Source organism: Brachyhypopomus gauderio, chromosome 2 (assembly GCF_052324685.1).
Source record: "Brachyhypopomus gauderio isolate BG-103 chromosome 2, BGAUD_0.2, whole genome shotgun sequence".
NCBI lineage: Eukaryota > Metazoa > Chordata > Actinopteri > Gymnotiformes > Hypopomidae > Brachyhypopomus > Brachyhypopomus gauderio.
Window position 1 is genome coordinate 2,169,582 of NC_135212.1, and position 19,199 is coordinate 2,188,780.

Sequence of the window (19,199 nt, forward strand, 5' to 3'; positions counted from 1 at the left end):
GGTCTCCTCAGCCTGAGGTACACTGGGGGAGTCTGTCATCCCCTGGACTGTGTCAGGAAGAGAGTCTCTCTCTCTCTCTCTCTCTCTCTCTCTCTCTCTCTCTCTCTCTCTCTCTCTCTCTCTCTCTCTCTCTCTCTCTCTCTCTCTCTCTCTCTCTCTCTCTCTCACACACACACACACTCACCCCCTTCATCCTGAGGAACTGGAGAGGGGAGGGGCCTGTGTGTGTGTGTCACACGAGAGGGGAGGGGCCTGTGGGAGGCTGGGTGACTCCAGCTGTGTCTCACACTGGAGGATATAGCCAGAGCAGGAGGGTGAGTGTGCAGTTTCTCTCTCTCTCTCCTTTTCTCCCTGTCGTTCATTTTCCCTTCTCTCTCCCTGTTTGTCCTGCTCCCTGTTTCGTGTGGCTGTTGTGTTTTGGAACTCTCGCCTCCCCGTACTGGAGAACTGGACAACGTCCCGGGTGAAAGGGGAGAGCGAGGGGCGCGGGATACGGGATGTGTGTGTGTGTGTGTGTGTGTGTGTGTGTGTGTGTGTGTGGGGCACACACACTCTGGCTTTTCAGGACTCTGCTGTGTGGCTGTCGTGTCTACAACATTTCATCTGTTTTTCAGTTTGTGCATTTCATGGATGTTTAGCTCTGCGGTATAAGAACGAAGGGGAGGTGTGTGTGTGTGTGTGTGTGTGTGTGTGTGTGTGTGTGTGTGTGTGTGTGTGTGTGTGTGTGTGTGTGTGTGTGTGTGTGTGTGTGTGTGTGTGTGTGTGTGTGTGTGGAGAGAGGGCCGTGTTGGCCTCCTGTATGCTCTGGTTTCTCCCCTCCCGAGTTCTGTCTTCACCTTGGTTCCTGGCCCTGTAATTAATGCGGGCAGGTTCCCGGAGGCTGCCTGCACGGTCAGGAGATGGCAGTTATTTATTGTCGGCTGTCCTTTGTAATTTCAACTCTTTTCTCCCTCTTTCTGTTCCTTCCCCCTCTCAAATTTTTCTGTCTTTATCCCCCCCCCCCCCCCCCCCCCCCGGCGGAGGTTTTCAGCGTTGGTGGGTCACGTTGGGGGGGGCTGGGACTCTTCCTCACGTGTCTCCTCACAGATTGACCTCAGCCCACATCCAGCCAGGGCTCCGCACAGCGTCCATGTTCTTCCTCAGCCCCCGCCCTCTCTGACCTAAACCCCCCCCCATACATTCATGCGTAGGTGTGCAACAGAATGTCAGGTCCGTATCTTGGGCCCGCGACAGATAACTGACATTCCTTTGGGTGATAAACGGCGGTGCAGCTGGGTAGTGTCGGCCCCTCGCCCTGACCTCACGGCCCACGTGTTCGACTGCGTTTCTGTGGCACTCCAGTCCAATGGTGGTCCAAGGGTGGTCCGGGTTTGGTGCTGGACTGCTGGATCCCGGTACGTGGCCGTTGAGTTGTTTTCTGTTTTGGTGATGTTCTGTTAACAGGGTGTCGGCCACTGATGTGAAGGAGCTGGTGGCCACTCGGAGGGTCCCGCACGAGCGCCTCTACACTCCTCCTTCACGCCACCATTTTGTGCTTCTCTTGTACTTTCCTTTGGTTCGAAAGCTCAAAACATCGATCCCTATTGGCGTTTGGTTGGTTCTGGCATGTGGGAGATTCTTGTGGGATGGAAACGTTGTCCACAGAGTTTGCTGGGAGTATCAGTACCAGTATCGGTGTCGGTGTGTGACGTAGCTGGACTGCTCCATCCTGTGGCCTTTCCCCCATGCTGAGGGTGGGCGGTGTTACCGGTGGGTGTGTCCTGAGGGTGGGCGGTGTTACCGGTGGGTGTGTCCTGAGGATGGGCGGTGTCACCGGTGGGTGTGTCCTGATTGCTAACCTTCCTAAACACCTGTGCTGTGTGTGACCATAACTGTAGTTACACTATCATCATGCATCCTTTTTCCTCTTCTGAAACACTGCTATATATTTTTGCATGTCTTGGCAAGTGTGTTTTTAATGAATAATGTGATGTGTAAGATAATAGTGTAGGCTACATCTTCAGTATCCGTGACTCTGCACCACAAACACACACATTCTTCAGCATGGTTTAGACTGGCCTCTTTATTATGCGCTCAGTTCAAGAATTTCCAACAAACTGCCTACCACATGAGCTGGTGCTTAATCCAAAGAAAAACAACCTATACAAACATGCATGGTGCCATAAAGGAAATCAATAATAATAAAAAATAAATAGGCTACTTCCAGTTCACCTGAGCATCCCTGTACCAGGGGCAGTATTTCAACCCTGGCTGTCGAGGCTGATGAAAGCTTCAAGGTCAGGTTCCAGAACCTTCTTAAACGCTTCTGTCATTTGCTCGTTCTGGGGCGAGACGTCAGCCTGTGGGCACCAGAGTTCTCCAGCGCGTGAGGAACCACCTTGCCCGTGGCGCTGTGGCGCTGTGCTGTATGACGAGCGTGCACCTGGGCGACAGTCCCGCCCACCTGATGATTGAGCCCAGGGTGGCGTGTCGGTCACCTGCAGGAATTGAGAATATCTTGAATTCCACTGAGGCAACTCTTCAGTTTTGATATACAGGTAAAGTTTACCTGACTGCATTTCAGTACATTTCGCTGCATTGTGCACTTTAGTATATTAGTCAAAGAAGAAATCTTGCAGGTTATTTTTTAATAGGCGTTTAGTATAGTTTTAACGTTTACTGATGCTCACCGCTTAATTATGAGACCGTGAATGTGTGCATTGTCTTTACTATCCTTCACAAAAGACATTATTTCTGCATATAATCTTATATAATGTACCGTAATATCATATTATAAAGACACACGATTACATTCCTACTATAAATATCCAGCCTAGGTTATAACAGGATTACCTACGTTAAAGTAAGGGCTAATTTGATTAGTGTGTGTGTGTGTGTGTGTGTGTGTGTTTCCGCCCCATCAGTGCAAATGAGGTCTCGTGTGTTTCCGTACAGAAACGGGGATCACAGACGAGACGACTGACAGGATCGGTGTCTTTATTTAGCAGCAATTAGCCCAGCGTACCACGATGGTAGGCAGCAGTTAATCGGTATAATAAGCCATTATAAATAAATAGTTTGGCGTACGCGTTTATTAATTGCTTATCTGTCCCGTATGTAAATGTACCCGACACTGCCGGTGTCTGCAGGGAGAGGCACACGCACCCTTATGAGACTGATAAGCCTCCAACTTTCACTGCTTTCTCCTGTTTTCTCTACCTGCTGGGTTTTTTTTTATTATTACTTTTCCAGGTGTGTGGGTTTTATGTTTCTCCCTTTTCTAACCTTGTCCAACACACTTAAGTGCCCCGGCGAGGGTGCCCAGGTGGGGCCCGTCTGCTGCGTTCGCCCCCAGGCTGCGGGGGCAGCTCTCCTCGACTTGGCACGTGCTGACGGGCACTGGCCCTGCACCGCAGACCCCCAGCAGAGCTCCAGGGACCTCCGCCCCTCTCCGGTCTCGTTTCCATTCAGGCGTGAGCCTTCAGCCAGCACCGGCGTCATTCCGCCTGCTCCACGAGATGCCGTCCGGTGTCTTGTCTCCTTCCCAAATGCGATCCTTCATGTTACAACGCATTAAAACGTCTGCCTTAGGCATGCTTTCTGTGGCCCAGATCGTGGTAGGTGTTGTAAGTGGTGCAGACTTATGTAATGAGTTCCTTCTAATAGAAAGGTTTACGAGAAGGTCCTATTGTCTCCACTGTTTGAGTAATGGTACTATAACGGTTCTTCCTTTTCCCCAAGGCGGGCCGAATGCTTCTTTTGGAGCTCTCCGTCACACGCTGGAATGTGCAAGAGAAGAGCAGATGTTCTCGGGTCGTAAAAGGGTTCCTCAGCAGACTCCCCGAGCTCTGCGGGAACGGCGTGTGTAAAGCGCTTATTGCATGGGTTAAAGTTCTCCGTCACTACGACGGATTTCCGTCATTTGATTTTTTTGGGGAAAAAATCCGTCAAATCATAATAAACAACACACGCGCGTGCTATCTGTTTTGTGGCCGAAATATGATTCTCACTGGCGCTCATCAGCGCTGGACGGATGACGGCGGTGTCATTTGATTGACTTGCGGTTCATTCCGCCTTCAGATTTGCGGATGTTACGTAGAAAAGTTTTTACCCCCCTCCTGCCTGGCGTGATCATAGCGCGCGACTCTGTACACCTGCGCGAACGGCGGAGGCTACTTGCTGCGTCACATTCTTTTTGCAGTGTAGTCCGAAGCAATATGTGATAAAGAAACACCCCTCAAAAACAGGGGAATGAACATTTACCTGACCAATTGTAATGTTGCATTAGTGCTGGAATTTAGGCTAAAGTACTTTAAAATGCTTGAAAATGTAACTACTTCGTTTCACAACAAATATCTGTCTGACTGAACAGTTCTCTTGTATTACGTTAACAAATACGAACCTCTTGTAATTCTAGGACGAAACATGAGAGAACGTGAATACGTTAAGATTGGGCGTTTTGAAAATAAACAACCATTAAATAATGTGATAAAAAGCCAATTATTTCGAGTCATTTCGAGTATATGTATAAATATTTAACTTAAATTTAACGTTGAGAACGCGTTGAAATGGACCTTGAAAGTGACGTACAAGTGCTTTAATTCCACCTTATAAAGGTGTATGAACCCGGCAAACATGACTTGGTTCACTGCGCTGAAGCGCTGTGCGCGCGAAGTTACAAAACTGCGAGGCTCTCGCGCACGGGTGGAGCCACCGCGATTACGTCATTTTCGGCGTGCGGACCCTCGCGCTGCTCACGCCACTCGTGCTGCGTCAAGTATAAAGGCTTAAACCAGGCTTAACATGGATGGTGTTGTTCTGTTTGTATTTAAAAGCTCTATCCAGTGGTGTTAATTTTTTGTAACATACCTACTTAAAGCATGTAATCTTACGGCTTATGTTTTTGCGATGGTGAATCTGATAAAAACAAGAGAGCTTCATACCTCTCACCAGGATTCACTAAATTTGACTTGATCTTTAAATAATTTTCTGGAAGAGGACCCCCAGATAACTCCATTATATAAACATTTATGTACATTTATTGCTCAGGTGTTCATTCTCTCTTCTCTCCTTACACAGGCTGTTTAGATAAATATACTTTATAAATGTGTTTATTGTGTAGAATTAGGCAAAAGAGGCCGTGTCCCAACTACACTACATTTTCAGTAATTGCTGGCATTGTCTTTTGCCAGGAAAAATTTTTCAGTCAAATGAAAATTTCTTGCTTTAACCCATGGCTTATTGCCATGTCTGCTCCACGTCTTTCCCAGTGTCCGCTCCTCTGGCGGTATTCAAACGGGTCACACGGTTTACCAGCTGGTTTTGCTCTCGCAGACGCCAGGGCTGGTTCTTGCATCTGGCTCGCAATCTGAGCCGTCGTCTGTTTCATTAAAACCTTCTTTGATGATCATGGGGTTTTTCTTAGTGTGACTGTCAGATTTGCCTTTGGGCAGGAGTTGGTTGTCTGAACTGTACATGGGTCTACAGCTCTACGAAAACAGGACATTTTTGGCAGATGCTTTAATCCCTTTGGACGTGAGCTACATGGGATCCCTATCCAAAGACAGATGGTGCACGTCCATCTCACAGATACACGTCCGTCTACCACATAATCGCCGTCTCTTGGCCCTGCTGGAGTAACTCGTGTCCGCGTACAACCACCCATTACGTGACCCAGGAAGTGACGTTACTGCTCCACTGACCCATGTCCTACAATAATAGCTTTCTTCCTTCCTTCGTTAGTTTGTTATGGTGCTTGTGTTTCGGTGCACAGCTAATAGTTCGTAACCACGGGGAACGGCTACCTTTTCCCACACTTCCCACTAAATGAAAGCAGACCGAAGAAGATTTCTCGTTTCCTGTGGAAACTTTTGTTTGTCACTTTGAAACGGCAAAATCACTCGCAGTCTCTCTGGATTCATTCAACACGCGGCGTATTGCGAAAGCCGCTCTGTTTAGAAAGGCAGACCCATGGCAGCCTGAAGTCCAACGTGGAACTGGATGAGTGTAGATAATGAGCCCTCTGCTTCCACTAATTGGTGGGATGGATGACGGCTCTGGTGAACTCGAGCGTGCACTCGGCGCTTCTGGTCAGACGCCAGAAAACCTCAAGCCGTTTGTGTCGGTCTCTGGTCCCCGGCTTCTCCAGCGCAGACTGATGGTCTTGGGGGGGGGGGGGGGGTGGACACTTCCTGTCATAACGGCCATTTAGCGGGACATGACAGGAAGTGGGCCGACAGCCGTTTTCAGTCCCGCTCATTGCCAGCTGTGGTCCTGCGATTTTTCGAAGCGTTAGATTCTTCTCAAAACCAAAGACCAGCAAGTTGCTCGAGCAGCCGCGCTATCCGGTTTCAACGCTGGTGTCGCTTGCTGGCTTTTCTAGAGAAATTGACGGAGTGTGTGTGATCGGTTTCGTATGGAAGCCAGTGCCTCTCGCGTGTATAATGCGGACCGGCGCACTTCTGTAGGCCCGTCCGAGCGCCAGAGCGTTGGGTTACGCCAGTTGCTTGCCGTCGTCTTCCAGCGATGATGTGGTGTTAATGTTCCCCAGCCTCACGAGCTTGGCCCCGCCCTTCACTGCGGGCTGAACGCTCCGTGGATGGACGCTCACAGCCGCTCGGTGCCACGGGGTGGGTGGGCTCCTGGCCAGCAGCCCCCCAGGAAGAGTGTCGCCGTCGCCACGAGATGGAGAGGAAACGTTTTGGAGATGCGACGTGGTGGGGCCAACTCGTTGTCACAGAGTCACAGAGTTCAGTGCTATGAAGATGATTGATGACTGTTTTATTCCATGGGATGCTGTAGCTGTTTCAAGAGTAAGAAGAGGGGGAGGGGGGCGTGGTGGTGGTTCTGGTTAGGGTCGGTATTTTGTACGACGTAGATCTACAGAATCAATATTTCACTGTAGGCGTATAGCCAAAATCTGTACATAAAGGTGTTTTTTAAAGTGCTTTGTAACATTGAGTGACTGTCCCTGAGGTGCGCAGGAAGTACTGGGAACACATTATGGTGGTGCACAGGAAGTAGTGGGAACACATTATGGTGGTGCACAGGAAGTAGTGGGAACACATTATGGTGGTGCGCAGGAAGTACTGGGAACACATTATGGTGATGCACAGTGGAACAGAGCGCTGTCTCGGTTCACCAAGCCGGTATCTGCTGGAATGTGTTCGTGGTGGGTTTTAAACGTTCTCGGCTCCCCCTCCTGCCCCCTGCAGGACTGCCGTGCTTGTGGGACGACCTTCAAGAGCACCGCGGGTGCCGGACGCACGCTTGGCGCTCGACCGCGGCCGGAGAAGACGAGCCGTCATCGGGATTCTGAGCTAGCGAGCGTTTAGCTGCCTTCGTCTGTCCTGTAGGGCCCCTACAGCTGCAGTGTCACGGTGACTGGTGAAATAGTGCACACACTGGTGTGCACACTAGAGCCGGCGTGGCGGTCCACCCCCCCTGGAGTGCAGAGAGGAGCTGAACGCCCTTCTCTGTCCAAACAGAAGTTTAGATGGTAGATTGACGAACACCCACCCAGTACCCACAATGAGGGGCAGCGGGCCAGAACCATGACCAAAGCAGGAAACACGGCCCTGAAGGATTCAGCCGTGACCTTTCACCTTCTCTCCACCTCTGTAGGGTCTCTCTACTGGAATGCAGCTCGTAGGTTTCAACAATACCGTGATACAGATGCAGAGGTTTGGGGGGGAAAATTACTGTTCAAGAGGATGAAGTGGGGGGGGGGGGGGGGGGGGGGGGGGGGTTGTGAAGGTGCATGTAGCCTTGACGTGCCTGAAAGGAAACGAGGAGGGGTGTGTGTGTGTGTGTGTGTGTGTGTGTGTGTGTGTGTGTGTGTTCGCACCCATCCGTACAGTGCTATTGAATGACTGGAAGGGTGCAGAGAACCTCAGGAAGTGGGTTGCTGGCCATGTGAGATGTTGGCTAGGTGTGTCATCTCATCTTCTGCAGTGAAAACACTGTGGTGGGGAAAGTATGAGTCTCTGTTCATGGACTCTCTGCCTATGACTAATTTCAGGAAAGAGGTTTTTTTGTTCAAAGTTGAGGAGAGCTGCTGATGCCTGCCAAGATCTGGCTGGATATTCCCAGTGCTTCAGCAGCAGGGGGGAAGGAGCAGGGCTGGTTTGACTCTCGTTGGAGAATGTGGGGTTTTCCCCATTTGTCTTTCTGACCGCACCACCAATCAGAAAGCAGGAGTGACTCCCTCACTGAGGAGTGCCACAGAGAGGCTGAAGGAGGGCTGCGTGTGGTGCCTGCAGTAGTGGTTAAGGAGTAGTGAGTGTGAAAGAGAGAGAGAGAGAGAGGGAGGGGGGAGATGCAGAGAGAGAGAGAGCGAGGGAGGAAGAGAACAGGCACCCGTGGTCAGTTTTGTCCTTTGTACAGTGTTGCCGTCACACGTTTCTGGCCGGGAGCCACGTTCCTTCTTCTCGCTGCTACACGTACGCTGGCGTCTGCTTCCTCCTCTCTCAGGTAAGCACTCTCTCTCTCGCACTCTCGTCCTCTGGCTTCCCCTCCAACTCCCTCCAGCTCTCCTCGTCTCCTCCGTTCCTCCTCCACCGGGTCCGTCAGCTACAGCACCGCGGGCTCTGTGTCGCCGGGATGCCTCATCGAACCTGTAACGCAGCATAACGTGCGAGCAAAGCGTGATCTTTATCTTCATATTTTTTTGTAAGCGATGGAATCTGACAGCTGGGCCTTTGCTGGCCGTCCGGTCCGTGAGGCACTGACGCCTTCCTGAATGGCTGGTACCGGGCCAGGAGAACAGCTCCGGTTACGGGTCTGCTCTCCCCCGCCGGTGCACGTCCACTCGAGGGCTGCTACTTACCGGAGTCCTAAACACCAGTTTTCTTGGGTGTCCCAGGACTGTCGTACATTTGTCATTCACTGATTTTTCATTGTCTGATTGTAAACCGTTTCCCTACGTTTTAGTCTCGGTGCCGTGTGAACGTACCATCGCTGTGCGTTTCACAGAAGGTAATGGCGTCCGTCAGGATGATCATATCTCCGGGGCAGGGGCTCTCTTCATATTACTGCTGCCTCTCATCTCTTGGCCCGCGACACCTTTTGTCGTCAGGAAGTAGCGCCTTTTGGTTATTGACGCCGTTGTGCGGCTTCGCTCTGTGAAAATGCGCCGTTTCTCATCACACTAGCAGTTGTTAAACTTGTTTCCCAGCAGTTAAACTAACGAACTACTTTCGCTATTACTTTGCAGTTAAAAAAATAAAACAAAATTCTACTTTTTGTTCGTGTTTACATCGGAACGGTTTTAACTGATGGTTTCACTGATTAACCAATAGACACAGAAGCTAGGGTCAACTGAGCTTACACCGGGGCTGCTTTGCGAGTGAGTAATAAGATCTTTTGGGCCTCTTGCAATTTATCTGATAGCCATAGCACTTGAGGGAGGGGATGGGTTGACCTGTTCATGAGCCTACGTCCATGGGATGGATTATAGCCGAATAACTGGATCCCTGGATTAGCACCGGATTACGTAGATACATTAGGAGATGAGTAAGAACTTTTTTGGCACAAGAACAGTCCACCAATGAGAATGTGCAGGATGCTTTCAGCCTGTGTTTAAGCGTGTCCAGTGTTTACGTTTCTACTTCCCAGCGGTGCAGAAACATTGTTTCCCCACAGGCTGTTTGACCTCAGAAATCACGTTGGTCAGTATTGTCTGAGAGTGAAGTGGTTTGTGAGACGTTTGGAGGAACGTCTTTGTGTGGTCTCTAGTTTGGTTAAATGTTTTGAAAATTTTCTTTGAGTGCGTAATGGGACTCAAAGTGGTACTGTGAGCTTCTCTCTCATGTATTCCTGATGTGTTCTTCATCTCTCTGCTCCTCCTCCTCCTCCGCCAGTGCCTGGGCCCCTGCCATCGCCGCCATTCTCCCTTTCGACACCGCGTGACTCTGTGTGTCTTCTGCCTGTATCTGCAGGGTCAGAGGTCAGTTCCAGCCACAGCTCCACTAGCAGCAGTCTCAGCAGCATGGCGGAGGCCGGACTCACTGAGCCACCGCCGGCCGCCGGCCCGGACAAGCCCGCCGTGGACTTCAGCTACGTGGGCATCGACGCCATTTTGGAGCAGATGAGGAGGAAGGCCATGAAGCAGGGCTTCGAGCTCAACATCATGGTAGTGGGTGAGGACTCCGCCCCTTCCTGTCCGCTGTAGAGCAATGGCGTGTCAGTCATGGCTACGACTATAACATAAGTTGACTGAGGCAACGCAGCACTGCATGTTGGATGAAGACAGTTTGAGAGCTACCCCAGGGCCTGCTGCCGCTCACAGCACTACCTGGAGTTTAGCTCGGCCATAAATGGAGTTTGTAGCTCCGCTGTAGCGTCGAGTCCCTGATCGATGGTCGGGATTATTGTGGTATTTTGAATCTGGGTCAGTGTTGTTGCAAATTATTGGGGGTGTGTTCTGTTTCGCCCTGAGGCTTAATGTGCTCTAATGTCCTTTAAAATGCCTCTGTTGACTTCTTGACATTTCTGGATAGTTCGTAATTTTACAAGATTACGTTAAATAATAGCAACGAATGGGTTTAATAATAGGAAAGATTGCATTTAATAGTCTACATGAGCAGGATACCACTGTTATTCTGTAATTAACATGCATTTTGCACGAGACAATGCAAGACTGTAATTTAATACATTTGTACTTTGGCAAAGAGTTATAATGTAAGTGAGACAAAGAAATCGTAGGACCTCATGGTAGACCTGATTCTCGCTCCACAGCGCAAACGCGTCACCACAGAAGTGATGCGAGTTGTGCAGAAGGAGTGACGGGTTGATGATTGAAGGACGTCTGCTTATCTACATGAAACGGAAAGAGAAAGTCCAATCTACTCTCGTACGATCTCCATCTGTAAATGAGTGCAAATGGTGACCCTGAAATGGTCAGGTTGGAGCTAAACGCTCTACTCTACGCCCATAATCCCATAATGCTCATAAACTTGAAAAGGTGTCGTAATTGAGCGTCAATTACAAGGACGTCTCGTGCTGTCCACAAGTGGACTTATTGTCTGCTGAGGCGTGACTTCGCCCTCTTCTTGAAGGGCGGCCCTCAGGTCATTAAGATTCTGGGCCATGGAGTTTACAAGCCTCTACATGGTGACTCTCGTTTTTATTGGGTTCCTGGTCTGGAGAAGGTGCAGGCACACTCCGTTTGAGGTAACCATCTCCAGCAGCCATTCCCCAATGATGTGACCTCGGTGAGCTGGAGTATTGTCGTCCATGAAGATGAAATTAGGCCTGTGTTGATCATGCAGAGGCACAAGGACTGGATTAGTGTTCTTCCATTACATGTACAATGTGATTTGTACATGTAGTTGTAATTGTAATGTAATTTGTACATGGTGTACAATTTGTCACAAATTGTAGGGCAGTTCTGTATTGACCAGACACACCTGCCCACACTGTAATACCACCACCACCACCAAAGGCTCATCTGGTGAGCAGTACATCTAGCAGGCAGACCTCTCTGATGCAAATGGTGTTCAATGGTCTGAGGTTCCTCTCCCCTCCAACTAAATGTGCCTGGAGTTGTGTAGCCTTCATCACGCCAAGCTCAGTGGCTCTGAGAACTTCCTGGTTGAAGCCTCGTAATGGTGAGGCTCTTCATCAGTCGGGTGTCGTCTTGGTCTCATGATGTCAAAATGTGAACAACATGATGATGACTTTTTAAACACCTGTTGTGAATTTTGCCATTAAGCTCCTTGTTGGACAACAGCAAGCTGAGACATTGAACAACTGTGTGCACTCAAATGTTTAGAGAAGGTCACGTTATATTCACCTGTAAAGGTCAGAGTGCATTTAGGTTCATCCTGAAATTTCACCCAAAAGCCAAATGACCCTATAACATTTTGTCAATAATGTATATTGTTGTATATCTCAATAATTGTAACTATATTGCTGTCATGATTAATACACAATACAGTATAAGCACACATTATACAATGAAACCTTGTGGCTATTATGTCAGTGATAGAATTGTATTTGTGATAAATCAGCGCATATAATCACTTTGTTAAATATAGATTATTGCCCAGAATTGGTGCAGTGTTTAGATGGTGTGTGTTCTCCGTCACAGCCAGGGTAGGTTTATAAAGAGGAGCCTGTAGTGAGCTGACAGCTGGTGTGTTTGGCTGTAATTTGCCGCGACAGCTGTAACTAAGATTGGGGCACGATATGTGAACATGTTGCCAGATCTGCGAATTCCAAGCGTCAGTGACATCAAGTGTCTTGATATAACTTGGGTGTTGGAGTGTGTGAAAACTGGAAAAACTGAGCTTTTCCAACACTGAATAGTAGCTTGTTCCCTTTCGTTACTCCCTCCATACTTTAACAGGAGTGTGTGTTGGTGTGTGTGTGTGTGTGTGAGAGAGAGAGAAATTGAGGTTCACGCGACAGTTTGAACGTGACAGTTTGAACTGTGTGTTCCTGAACGCAGCTGCTGGTGTGATTTTGTAGGTCAGGCCTGCTGAGTTGACCAGGTCAGGGCCACCAGAGAGAGCCAAGGTCCCGCCCTCGGAGCCCTGTTCCTCTATAGCCCCGCCCTCTGGGTCCAGTTCACATGTAGCCCCACCCCCAGAGCCATGCCCTCACATAGCTCATCAGTGAGTCCAGTTCCTTCATAGCCCCAACGTAGACTCCACATAGCTTAGTCGTTCATGAGCGGAGCGCTAGCACCTCGGCTAGCCGACCAGCTGCAGCCTCCCCCACACTCGCCCCCTCCCCGCTGACCCCAGGTCAGCCCCTCTTCCATTCCACCGCATGTTTTAACGTGGCCTTTCCACATCGTTCTCACCGCCCCCCTCCTTTCCTCCCGAGCCCGGCCCGTCCCGTCCCGGCTGGGGGGGACCGGGGGGGGGGGGGCGCATGCCGAGCTGAAGGAGGTCTGTGGGCCGTGCGGGTCGGGCAACGCCACAGACTGGCGTGAGCACAAACGCGAGTGTGTCTTCTCGGAGGCGGGGGCGGGTGGGGGGATGGATCCCTGGAGTAAGGGCTGTTTGAGTGTTGGCAGAAAGGCTGCAGGGGTATTTGGGTTCAGCACTTCAGCACCTATTTTGGTATTGTTGTGTGTAGCTTTGAGGACTCTGGTCGTGCGGCGCTCTGGACCGTGTGTGATGTTGGAATGCCTGCGTGTGCTGGAGTGCATGTGTTTGTGTGAAGAGTTATTTGGAGCTGGCTTTTGTCAACATGTGCTATTACGTCTTCTCTCTCACCGTGTGTGTGTGTGTGTGTGTGTGTGTGTGTGTGTGTACGTACACGCAGGGCAGAGTGGCTTGGGCAAGTCCACGCTGATGAACACCCTCTTCAAGTCTAAAGTGAGCCGTAAGTCAGTAATGGGCACAGCTGAGGACCGAATCCCAAAAACCATCGAGATCAAGTCGATCAGCCACGGTAAAGAGTCTGAGCCTCCACCCACCACCACTGCACCACCACAGACCCCCACTCACTTCTCCACGCCCTGCTCAAGGCTTCAGGTTGATGTAGTTGGAGTGTAGAATTGCCTTACAGACTTACACTTGATGTAAAATGTAACAACTTTTCATTTAATTAATAATAAATGTTAACTTGATTTGTGTATATTATTGCACACACTGGGCCCCATTTATTGAGTTGTGAAACGGTGATCTAGATAAGGTTATTGGGTGTGTGTTTACACTTCAGTTTATATAGCCTCTCCTCTGCACAGATATTGAAGAAAAAGGTGTGAGAATGAAGCTGACCGTCATAGACACACCAGGCTTCGGGGATCAGATCAACAATGAGAACTGGTAAACAAACCCCGCCCCCCCGGCCCAAGACCCCGCCCCCAGCCCCATGGCCCACCTGCTGGTCCTGCAGCTCATGTCTCCTCCTGCTCCCCCTCCCATTATAGTTGGCAGCCCATCATGAGGTTCATCAACCAGCAGTATGAGCAGTACCTGCAGGAGGAGATCAACATCGAGAGGAAGAAGATCATCCCAGACTCACGCATACACTGCTGTATATACTTCATACCACCTACTGGACACTGGTGAGTACACACACACACACACACACACACACACACACACACACACTTCATACCACCTACTGGACACTGGTGAGTACACACACACACTGCTGTATATACTTCATACCACCTACTGGACACTGGTGAGTACACACACACACACTGCTGCATATACTTCATACCACCTACTGGACACTGGTGAGTACACACACACACACACACACTGCTGCATATACTTCATACCACCTACTGGACACTGGTGAGTACACACACACACACACACACACACACACACACACACACAGCTGCATATACTTCATACCACCTACTGGACACTGGTGAGTACACACACACACACACACACACACACTGCTGCATATACTTCATACCACCTACTGGACACTGGTGAGTACACACACACACACACACACACACACTGCTGCATATACTTCAAACCACCTACTGGACACTGGTCAGTACTAGGGATGTCCCGATCCAGCTTTTTGAACTTCCGATCCGATACAGATATTTATTTGCACTTCCGATACCGGCCTAGCCGAGCATGTATTAAAGTTTAAAGTTATTTAGCCAACTTTGTTGTCAAACTCATGTTGAAAAGCATTTTACTCTTGATAAGTAGTCAGCTGAATTAGGTGTGTTTGAATAATACACAATGGTTGGTAAGAAGAAACTGACTTGTTTATTTAGCAATTAAAAAACTCAAAATAGACAAAATTATAAATAACAAACAGAAATGGCATCCGTAACCCAAGGCTTAAAAAGCCATAAGTGCAAATAATATTGTAAATTGCTATTAAAAAAGCAAAACACACAACCTGAATAGAAAATAGTCTATTAACAAATAGTCTATTAACATTAACATCTATCAGTACTCTTGAGTACTCACCAATGCTCTTGAACAAGTGTAACCCAAAGCTAAAAAAAAAATAAAAAATCCGTGCACATATCGTAAAGTAATTAAAAGTAAAATGCCTTCTACTCCACACTTTGCTGCTCCATCCCCATCTATACACTCCCTTCAATTCAAACGTTTCTGCCAGTGTTAGTTGTGTAGGACCTTTCTTTTTGTCTTCGGTTTTCATTAGAAACTCTTCATGTTGTTTATGGTGGTATTTCGCTAAACGCTTGATTGGATTTGTTGTATTAAAAGTTCTTACAGCTTTACCACCACACTTGACTTTACTGTGGCATATGTTGCACTCTACCTCTTCGTCTTTGTCGTCCTTTAAGGTAAAATAATCCCACACAACTGACATTTTTACAGATAACTTCAAATTTACACGGCCGTCTTAATGTTTAGGAGATGCCACTGAGCTAAATTGGGGAGACGCTATGCTCGTGTACTGAAGGTGTGCTGGAAAATGCGGACCGGTGTTACACCGAAATCTGCGACCGTCGAATTCTGTGACCGCAGAGGGCGCTATTTCGCAGTTTCAGTTAGTTTCAGTTCACAGGCACGAGCGCTTTACGAATGCTGCGTAAGCTACGCCGACGCGCTTTCTTTTCTCGTTTTGCTGCTGTCCACGAGCCAAAATATGAGAGATGCGTGTATTTACATTTTATGTTGTCTCGCGCTTTCTTTTCTCGTTTTGCTGCTGTCCACGAGCCAAAATATGACAGATGCGTGTATTTACATTTTATGTTGTCTGTTAACAAGAATGTTTCATTACAACATTTTTACACGTGACGACAGGAGTAAAGTCAGCCAATACATACGCCTGACAATAGCAAACTTTTCATAAGTAAGTTATGTAAGCTGCTGTTATTTGGACCTCATTCCGAATGGTAATTATACACTTCTGAATAAAATGTTTAAATATAGTCTACTAAAACGTTTTTGCTATCACTGTTTTCTGTTATTGTGGAGTCACAGTGGGTGATGTGTTTCCATGGTAGATGTGACAGATGTGCCTTGGCATGTGGTCACCAGTTCTTAATATGTGACCCCACTGAATTTCCACCTATAATCATTTTGAAAACAGCCATGTCTTTCCTGGTGACCTACCATCCCGTCACCTTATTAGACAGAAAAAAAAATTATGACTGGAATGGACAAGTGCACTTTGGAATAGGGGTCACCGATTCTGACGGCTGCTGTCTAAATATGTGACCCTACTGATTCTACAGGTACAATTATTCAAAACACAGCCATGTCTTTCCTGGTGACCTACCATCCCTTCACCTTATTAGACAGAAAAAAAAATCACGACTGGAATGGACAAGTGCACTTTGGAATAGGGGTCACCGATTCTGACGGCTGCTGTCTAAATATATGTGACTGCTGTCCATCTCCATACAAACTAGTTAAAACCCAACCAAATGTTTTCAGGTGACTTACCATCCCTACACCTGTTAGCCAAAGAAAAACATTCATGAATGGAGTGGACAGACTGACCGTGGCATAGGGGTCACCCATTCTGACATTCTCACATAATGTCCATTATGAATAAGACCAAATGATAGAAACCAAAATTTTACTAAAACATGAACATTAATTCCTTTTATTAACAACCAAGAAGAATAAACTTTTAAACAATTCACAAAAGTAACCAAAACTATAAATTATGTTAATCCTTTGTCATTATTCTTTAAACAAGATTAAGACAGTGAGTCCTTTGCCACACGTATAATAAAATATAATTAAATAATAATAAATAATACTCTCCTCATCCTCATACTTATATACATGCAAGGCAGATGTAGGGCTTCTTTATGTTGGGATTTCCAACACATGTTATGTGGTACCACCGTGTGCAGTTGTCACACTGGATCTGTAATCAAGAAATATATATATATATGTTTAGAGTCAATGTCCTAACTGCACTTTTGTTTGTTTCCCCGAACTTGCATGTACAGCGGGTAAAATAAGTATTGAACACGTCACCATTTTTCTCAGTAAATATATTACTAGAGGTGCTAATGAAATGAAATTTTCACCAGATGTCGGTAACAACCCAAGTGATCCATACATACAAAGAAATCAAACCATAAATGTCCAGAAATTACGTTATTTGTAATAATGTGAAATGACACAGGGAAAAAGTATTGAACACGCTTACTGAAATGTATCTAATACTTTGTACAAAAGCCTTTGTTGGCAATGACAGCTTCAAGACGCCTCCTGTATGGAGAAACTAGTCGCATGCATTGCTCAGGTGTAATTTTGGCCCATTCTTCCACACAAACAGTCTTCAAATCTTGAAGGTTTCGTGGGCCTCTTCTATGAACTCTGATCTTTAGTTCTTTCCATAGATTTTCTATTGGGTTCAAGTCAGGCGATTGGCTGGGCCATTCCAGCAGCTTTATTTTCTTTCTCTGAAACCAATTGAGAGTTTCCTTGGCTGTGTGTTTGGGGTCATTGTCTTGCTGAAATGTCCAGCCACGTTTCATCTTCATCATCCTGGTAGACGGAAGCAGATTTTTCTCAAGAATGTCTCTGTACATTTTTCCATTCATCCTTCCTTCAATTATTTGAAGTTTGCCAGTACCATATGCTGAAAAACAGCCCCATGCCATGATGTTCCCACCTCCAAACTTCACTGTTGGTATGGTGTTCTTGGGGTGATGTGCAGTACCATTTAAGCCCAGTACTTCACAGGCTTGTCTAAATGTTGTGCAGCAAACTTTATACGAGCTTCAAAAGGCTTTTTCTTCAGCAATGGAGTCTTGCGTGGTGAGCGTGCATATAGGCCATGGCGGTTGAGTGCATTACTTATTGTTTTCTTTGAAACACTCGTACCTGCTAATTCCAGGTCTTTCTGAAGCTCTCCACAAGTGGTCCTTGGCTCTTGAACAACTCTTCTGATAATTCTTTTCACTCCTCTGTCAGAAATCTTGCGAGGAGCACCTGGTCGTGGTCGGTTTATGGTGAAATGATGTTCTTTCCACTTCCGAATTATGGCCCCAACAGTGCTCACTGGAACATTCAGAAGTTTAGAAATTCTTCTGTAACCGATGCCATCATTATGCTTTGCAACAATAAGGTTGCGAAGGTCTTGAGAGAGCTCTTTACTTTTACCCATCATCAGATGTTTCTTGTGTGATAGCTGGCCATCATTTGGGACTGAACCAGCTGATATTAATTTGCACTGACAAGGGGCAGGCTTGCTTTCTAATTACTGAGAGAGTTCAGCTGGTGTCTTGGCTTTCCATGCCTCTTTACACCTCCCTTTCTTCATGTGTTCAATACTTTTTCCCTGTGTCATTTCACATTATTACAAATAACGTAATTTCTGGACATTTATGGTGTCACGTAGGGCAACGCCCCCTCTCGTAGCTGTCACTCTGGGTTCCCTCATGTCCGTGTTCCCTGCCTGTTTGTCCCGCCCTGCTCGTTGGTTTTGATGGATTCCTTGTTTGTTACCACGCCCCTGTGTCATTGTCATCACCTGTCCCTAGTTTAGTCCTGTGTATATTAATCCCTGTGTCTCCCAGGTCTAGTTGTCGGTCTTTTTGTTTTTCCTCTGTGTTTTGCCTGTTCGCCCTAGTGCTGCTGTTCCGTGAGTCTTCCTTGTTGTGTTCGCTATGTCTGTCCGTATTTCGTGTCCTGACTGCCTGCCCGGTTTGACCCATGCCTGTTACATCGACGCTGCTTTTGGAATTTCCTGTAATAAATCTCGCTCTCCTCAGCGTTTGTGTCCGTCTACCTGTTCTGCCCTGCGCAGATCGTTACATATGGTTTGATTTCTTTGTATGTATGGATCACTTGGGTTGTTACCGACATCTGGTGAAAATTTCATTTCATTAGCACCTCTAGTAATATATTTACTGAGAAAAATGGTGACGTGTTCAATACTTATTTTACCCGCTGTACATGCAAGTTCGGGGAAACAAACAAAAGTGCAGTTAGGACATTGACTCTAAACATATATATATATATTTCTTGATTACAGATCCAGTGTGACAACTGCACACGGTGGTACCACATAACATGTGTTGGAAATCCCAACATAAAGAAGCCCTACATCTGCCTTGCATGTATATAAGTATGAGGATGAGGAGAGTATTATTTATTATTATTTAATTATATTTTATTATACGTGTGGCAAAGGACTCACTGTCTTAATCTTGTTTAAAGAATAATGACAAAGGATTAACATAATTTATAGTTTTGGTTACTTTTGTGAATTGTTTAAAAGTTTATTCTTCTTGGTTGTTAATAAAAGGAATTAATGTTCATGTTTTAGTAAAATTTTGG

General features: G+C 47.2%; 1 protein-coding gene and 1 long non-coding RNA gene across 10 annotated transcripts in view; one reads left to right on the forward strand and one right to left on the reverse strand.

Moving 5' to 3' along the window:
• Positions 1-19,199, forward strand: part of septin9a (septin 9a) — a 74,094-nt gene that overhangs the window by 44,260 nt on the left and 10,635 nt on the right. For 7 of the 9 annotated variants that reach the window (XM_076982298.1, XM_076982299.1, XM_076982303.1 and 4 more), the window contains 4 exons: positions 9,918-10,118; positions 13,255-13,383; positions 13,679-13,760; positions 13,865-14,002. In XM_076982298.1, coding sequence (XP_076838413.1) covers positions 9,918-10,118; positions 13,255-13,383; positions 13,679-13,760; positions 13,865-14,002 — 550 coding nt within the window. Of the gene's footprint in view, positions 1-199; positions 315-8,055; positions 8,452-9,917; positions 10,119-13,254; positions 13,384-13,678; positions 13,761-13,864; positions 14,003-19,199 lie in introns of those variants that run through there. The other 2 variants (XM_076982307.1, XM_076982306.1) reach the window with 2 other exon arrangements.
• On the reverse strand, positions 8,313-8,988 carry LOC143483549 (uncharacterized). The gene is made up of 2 exons (XR_013122510.1): positions 8,933-8,988; positions 8,313-8,594 (listed from the first exon to the last, which is right to left on the reverse strand). It is a non-coding gene; the product is annotated as an uncharacterized LOC143483549 (long non-coding RNA).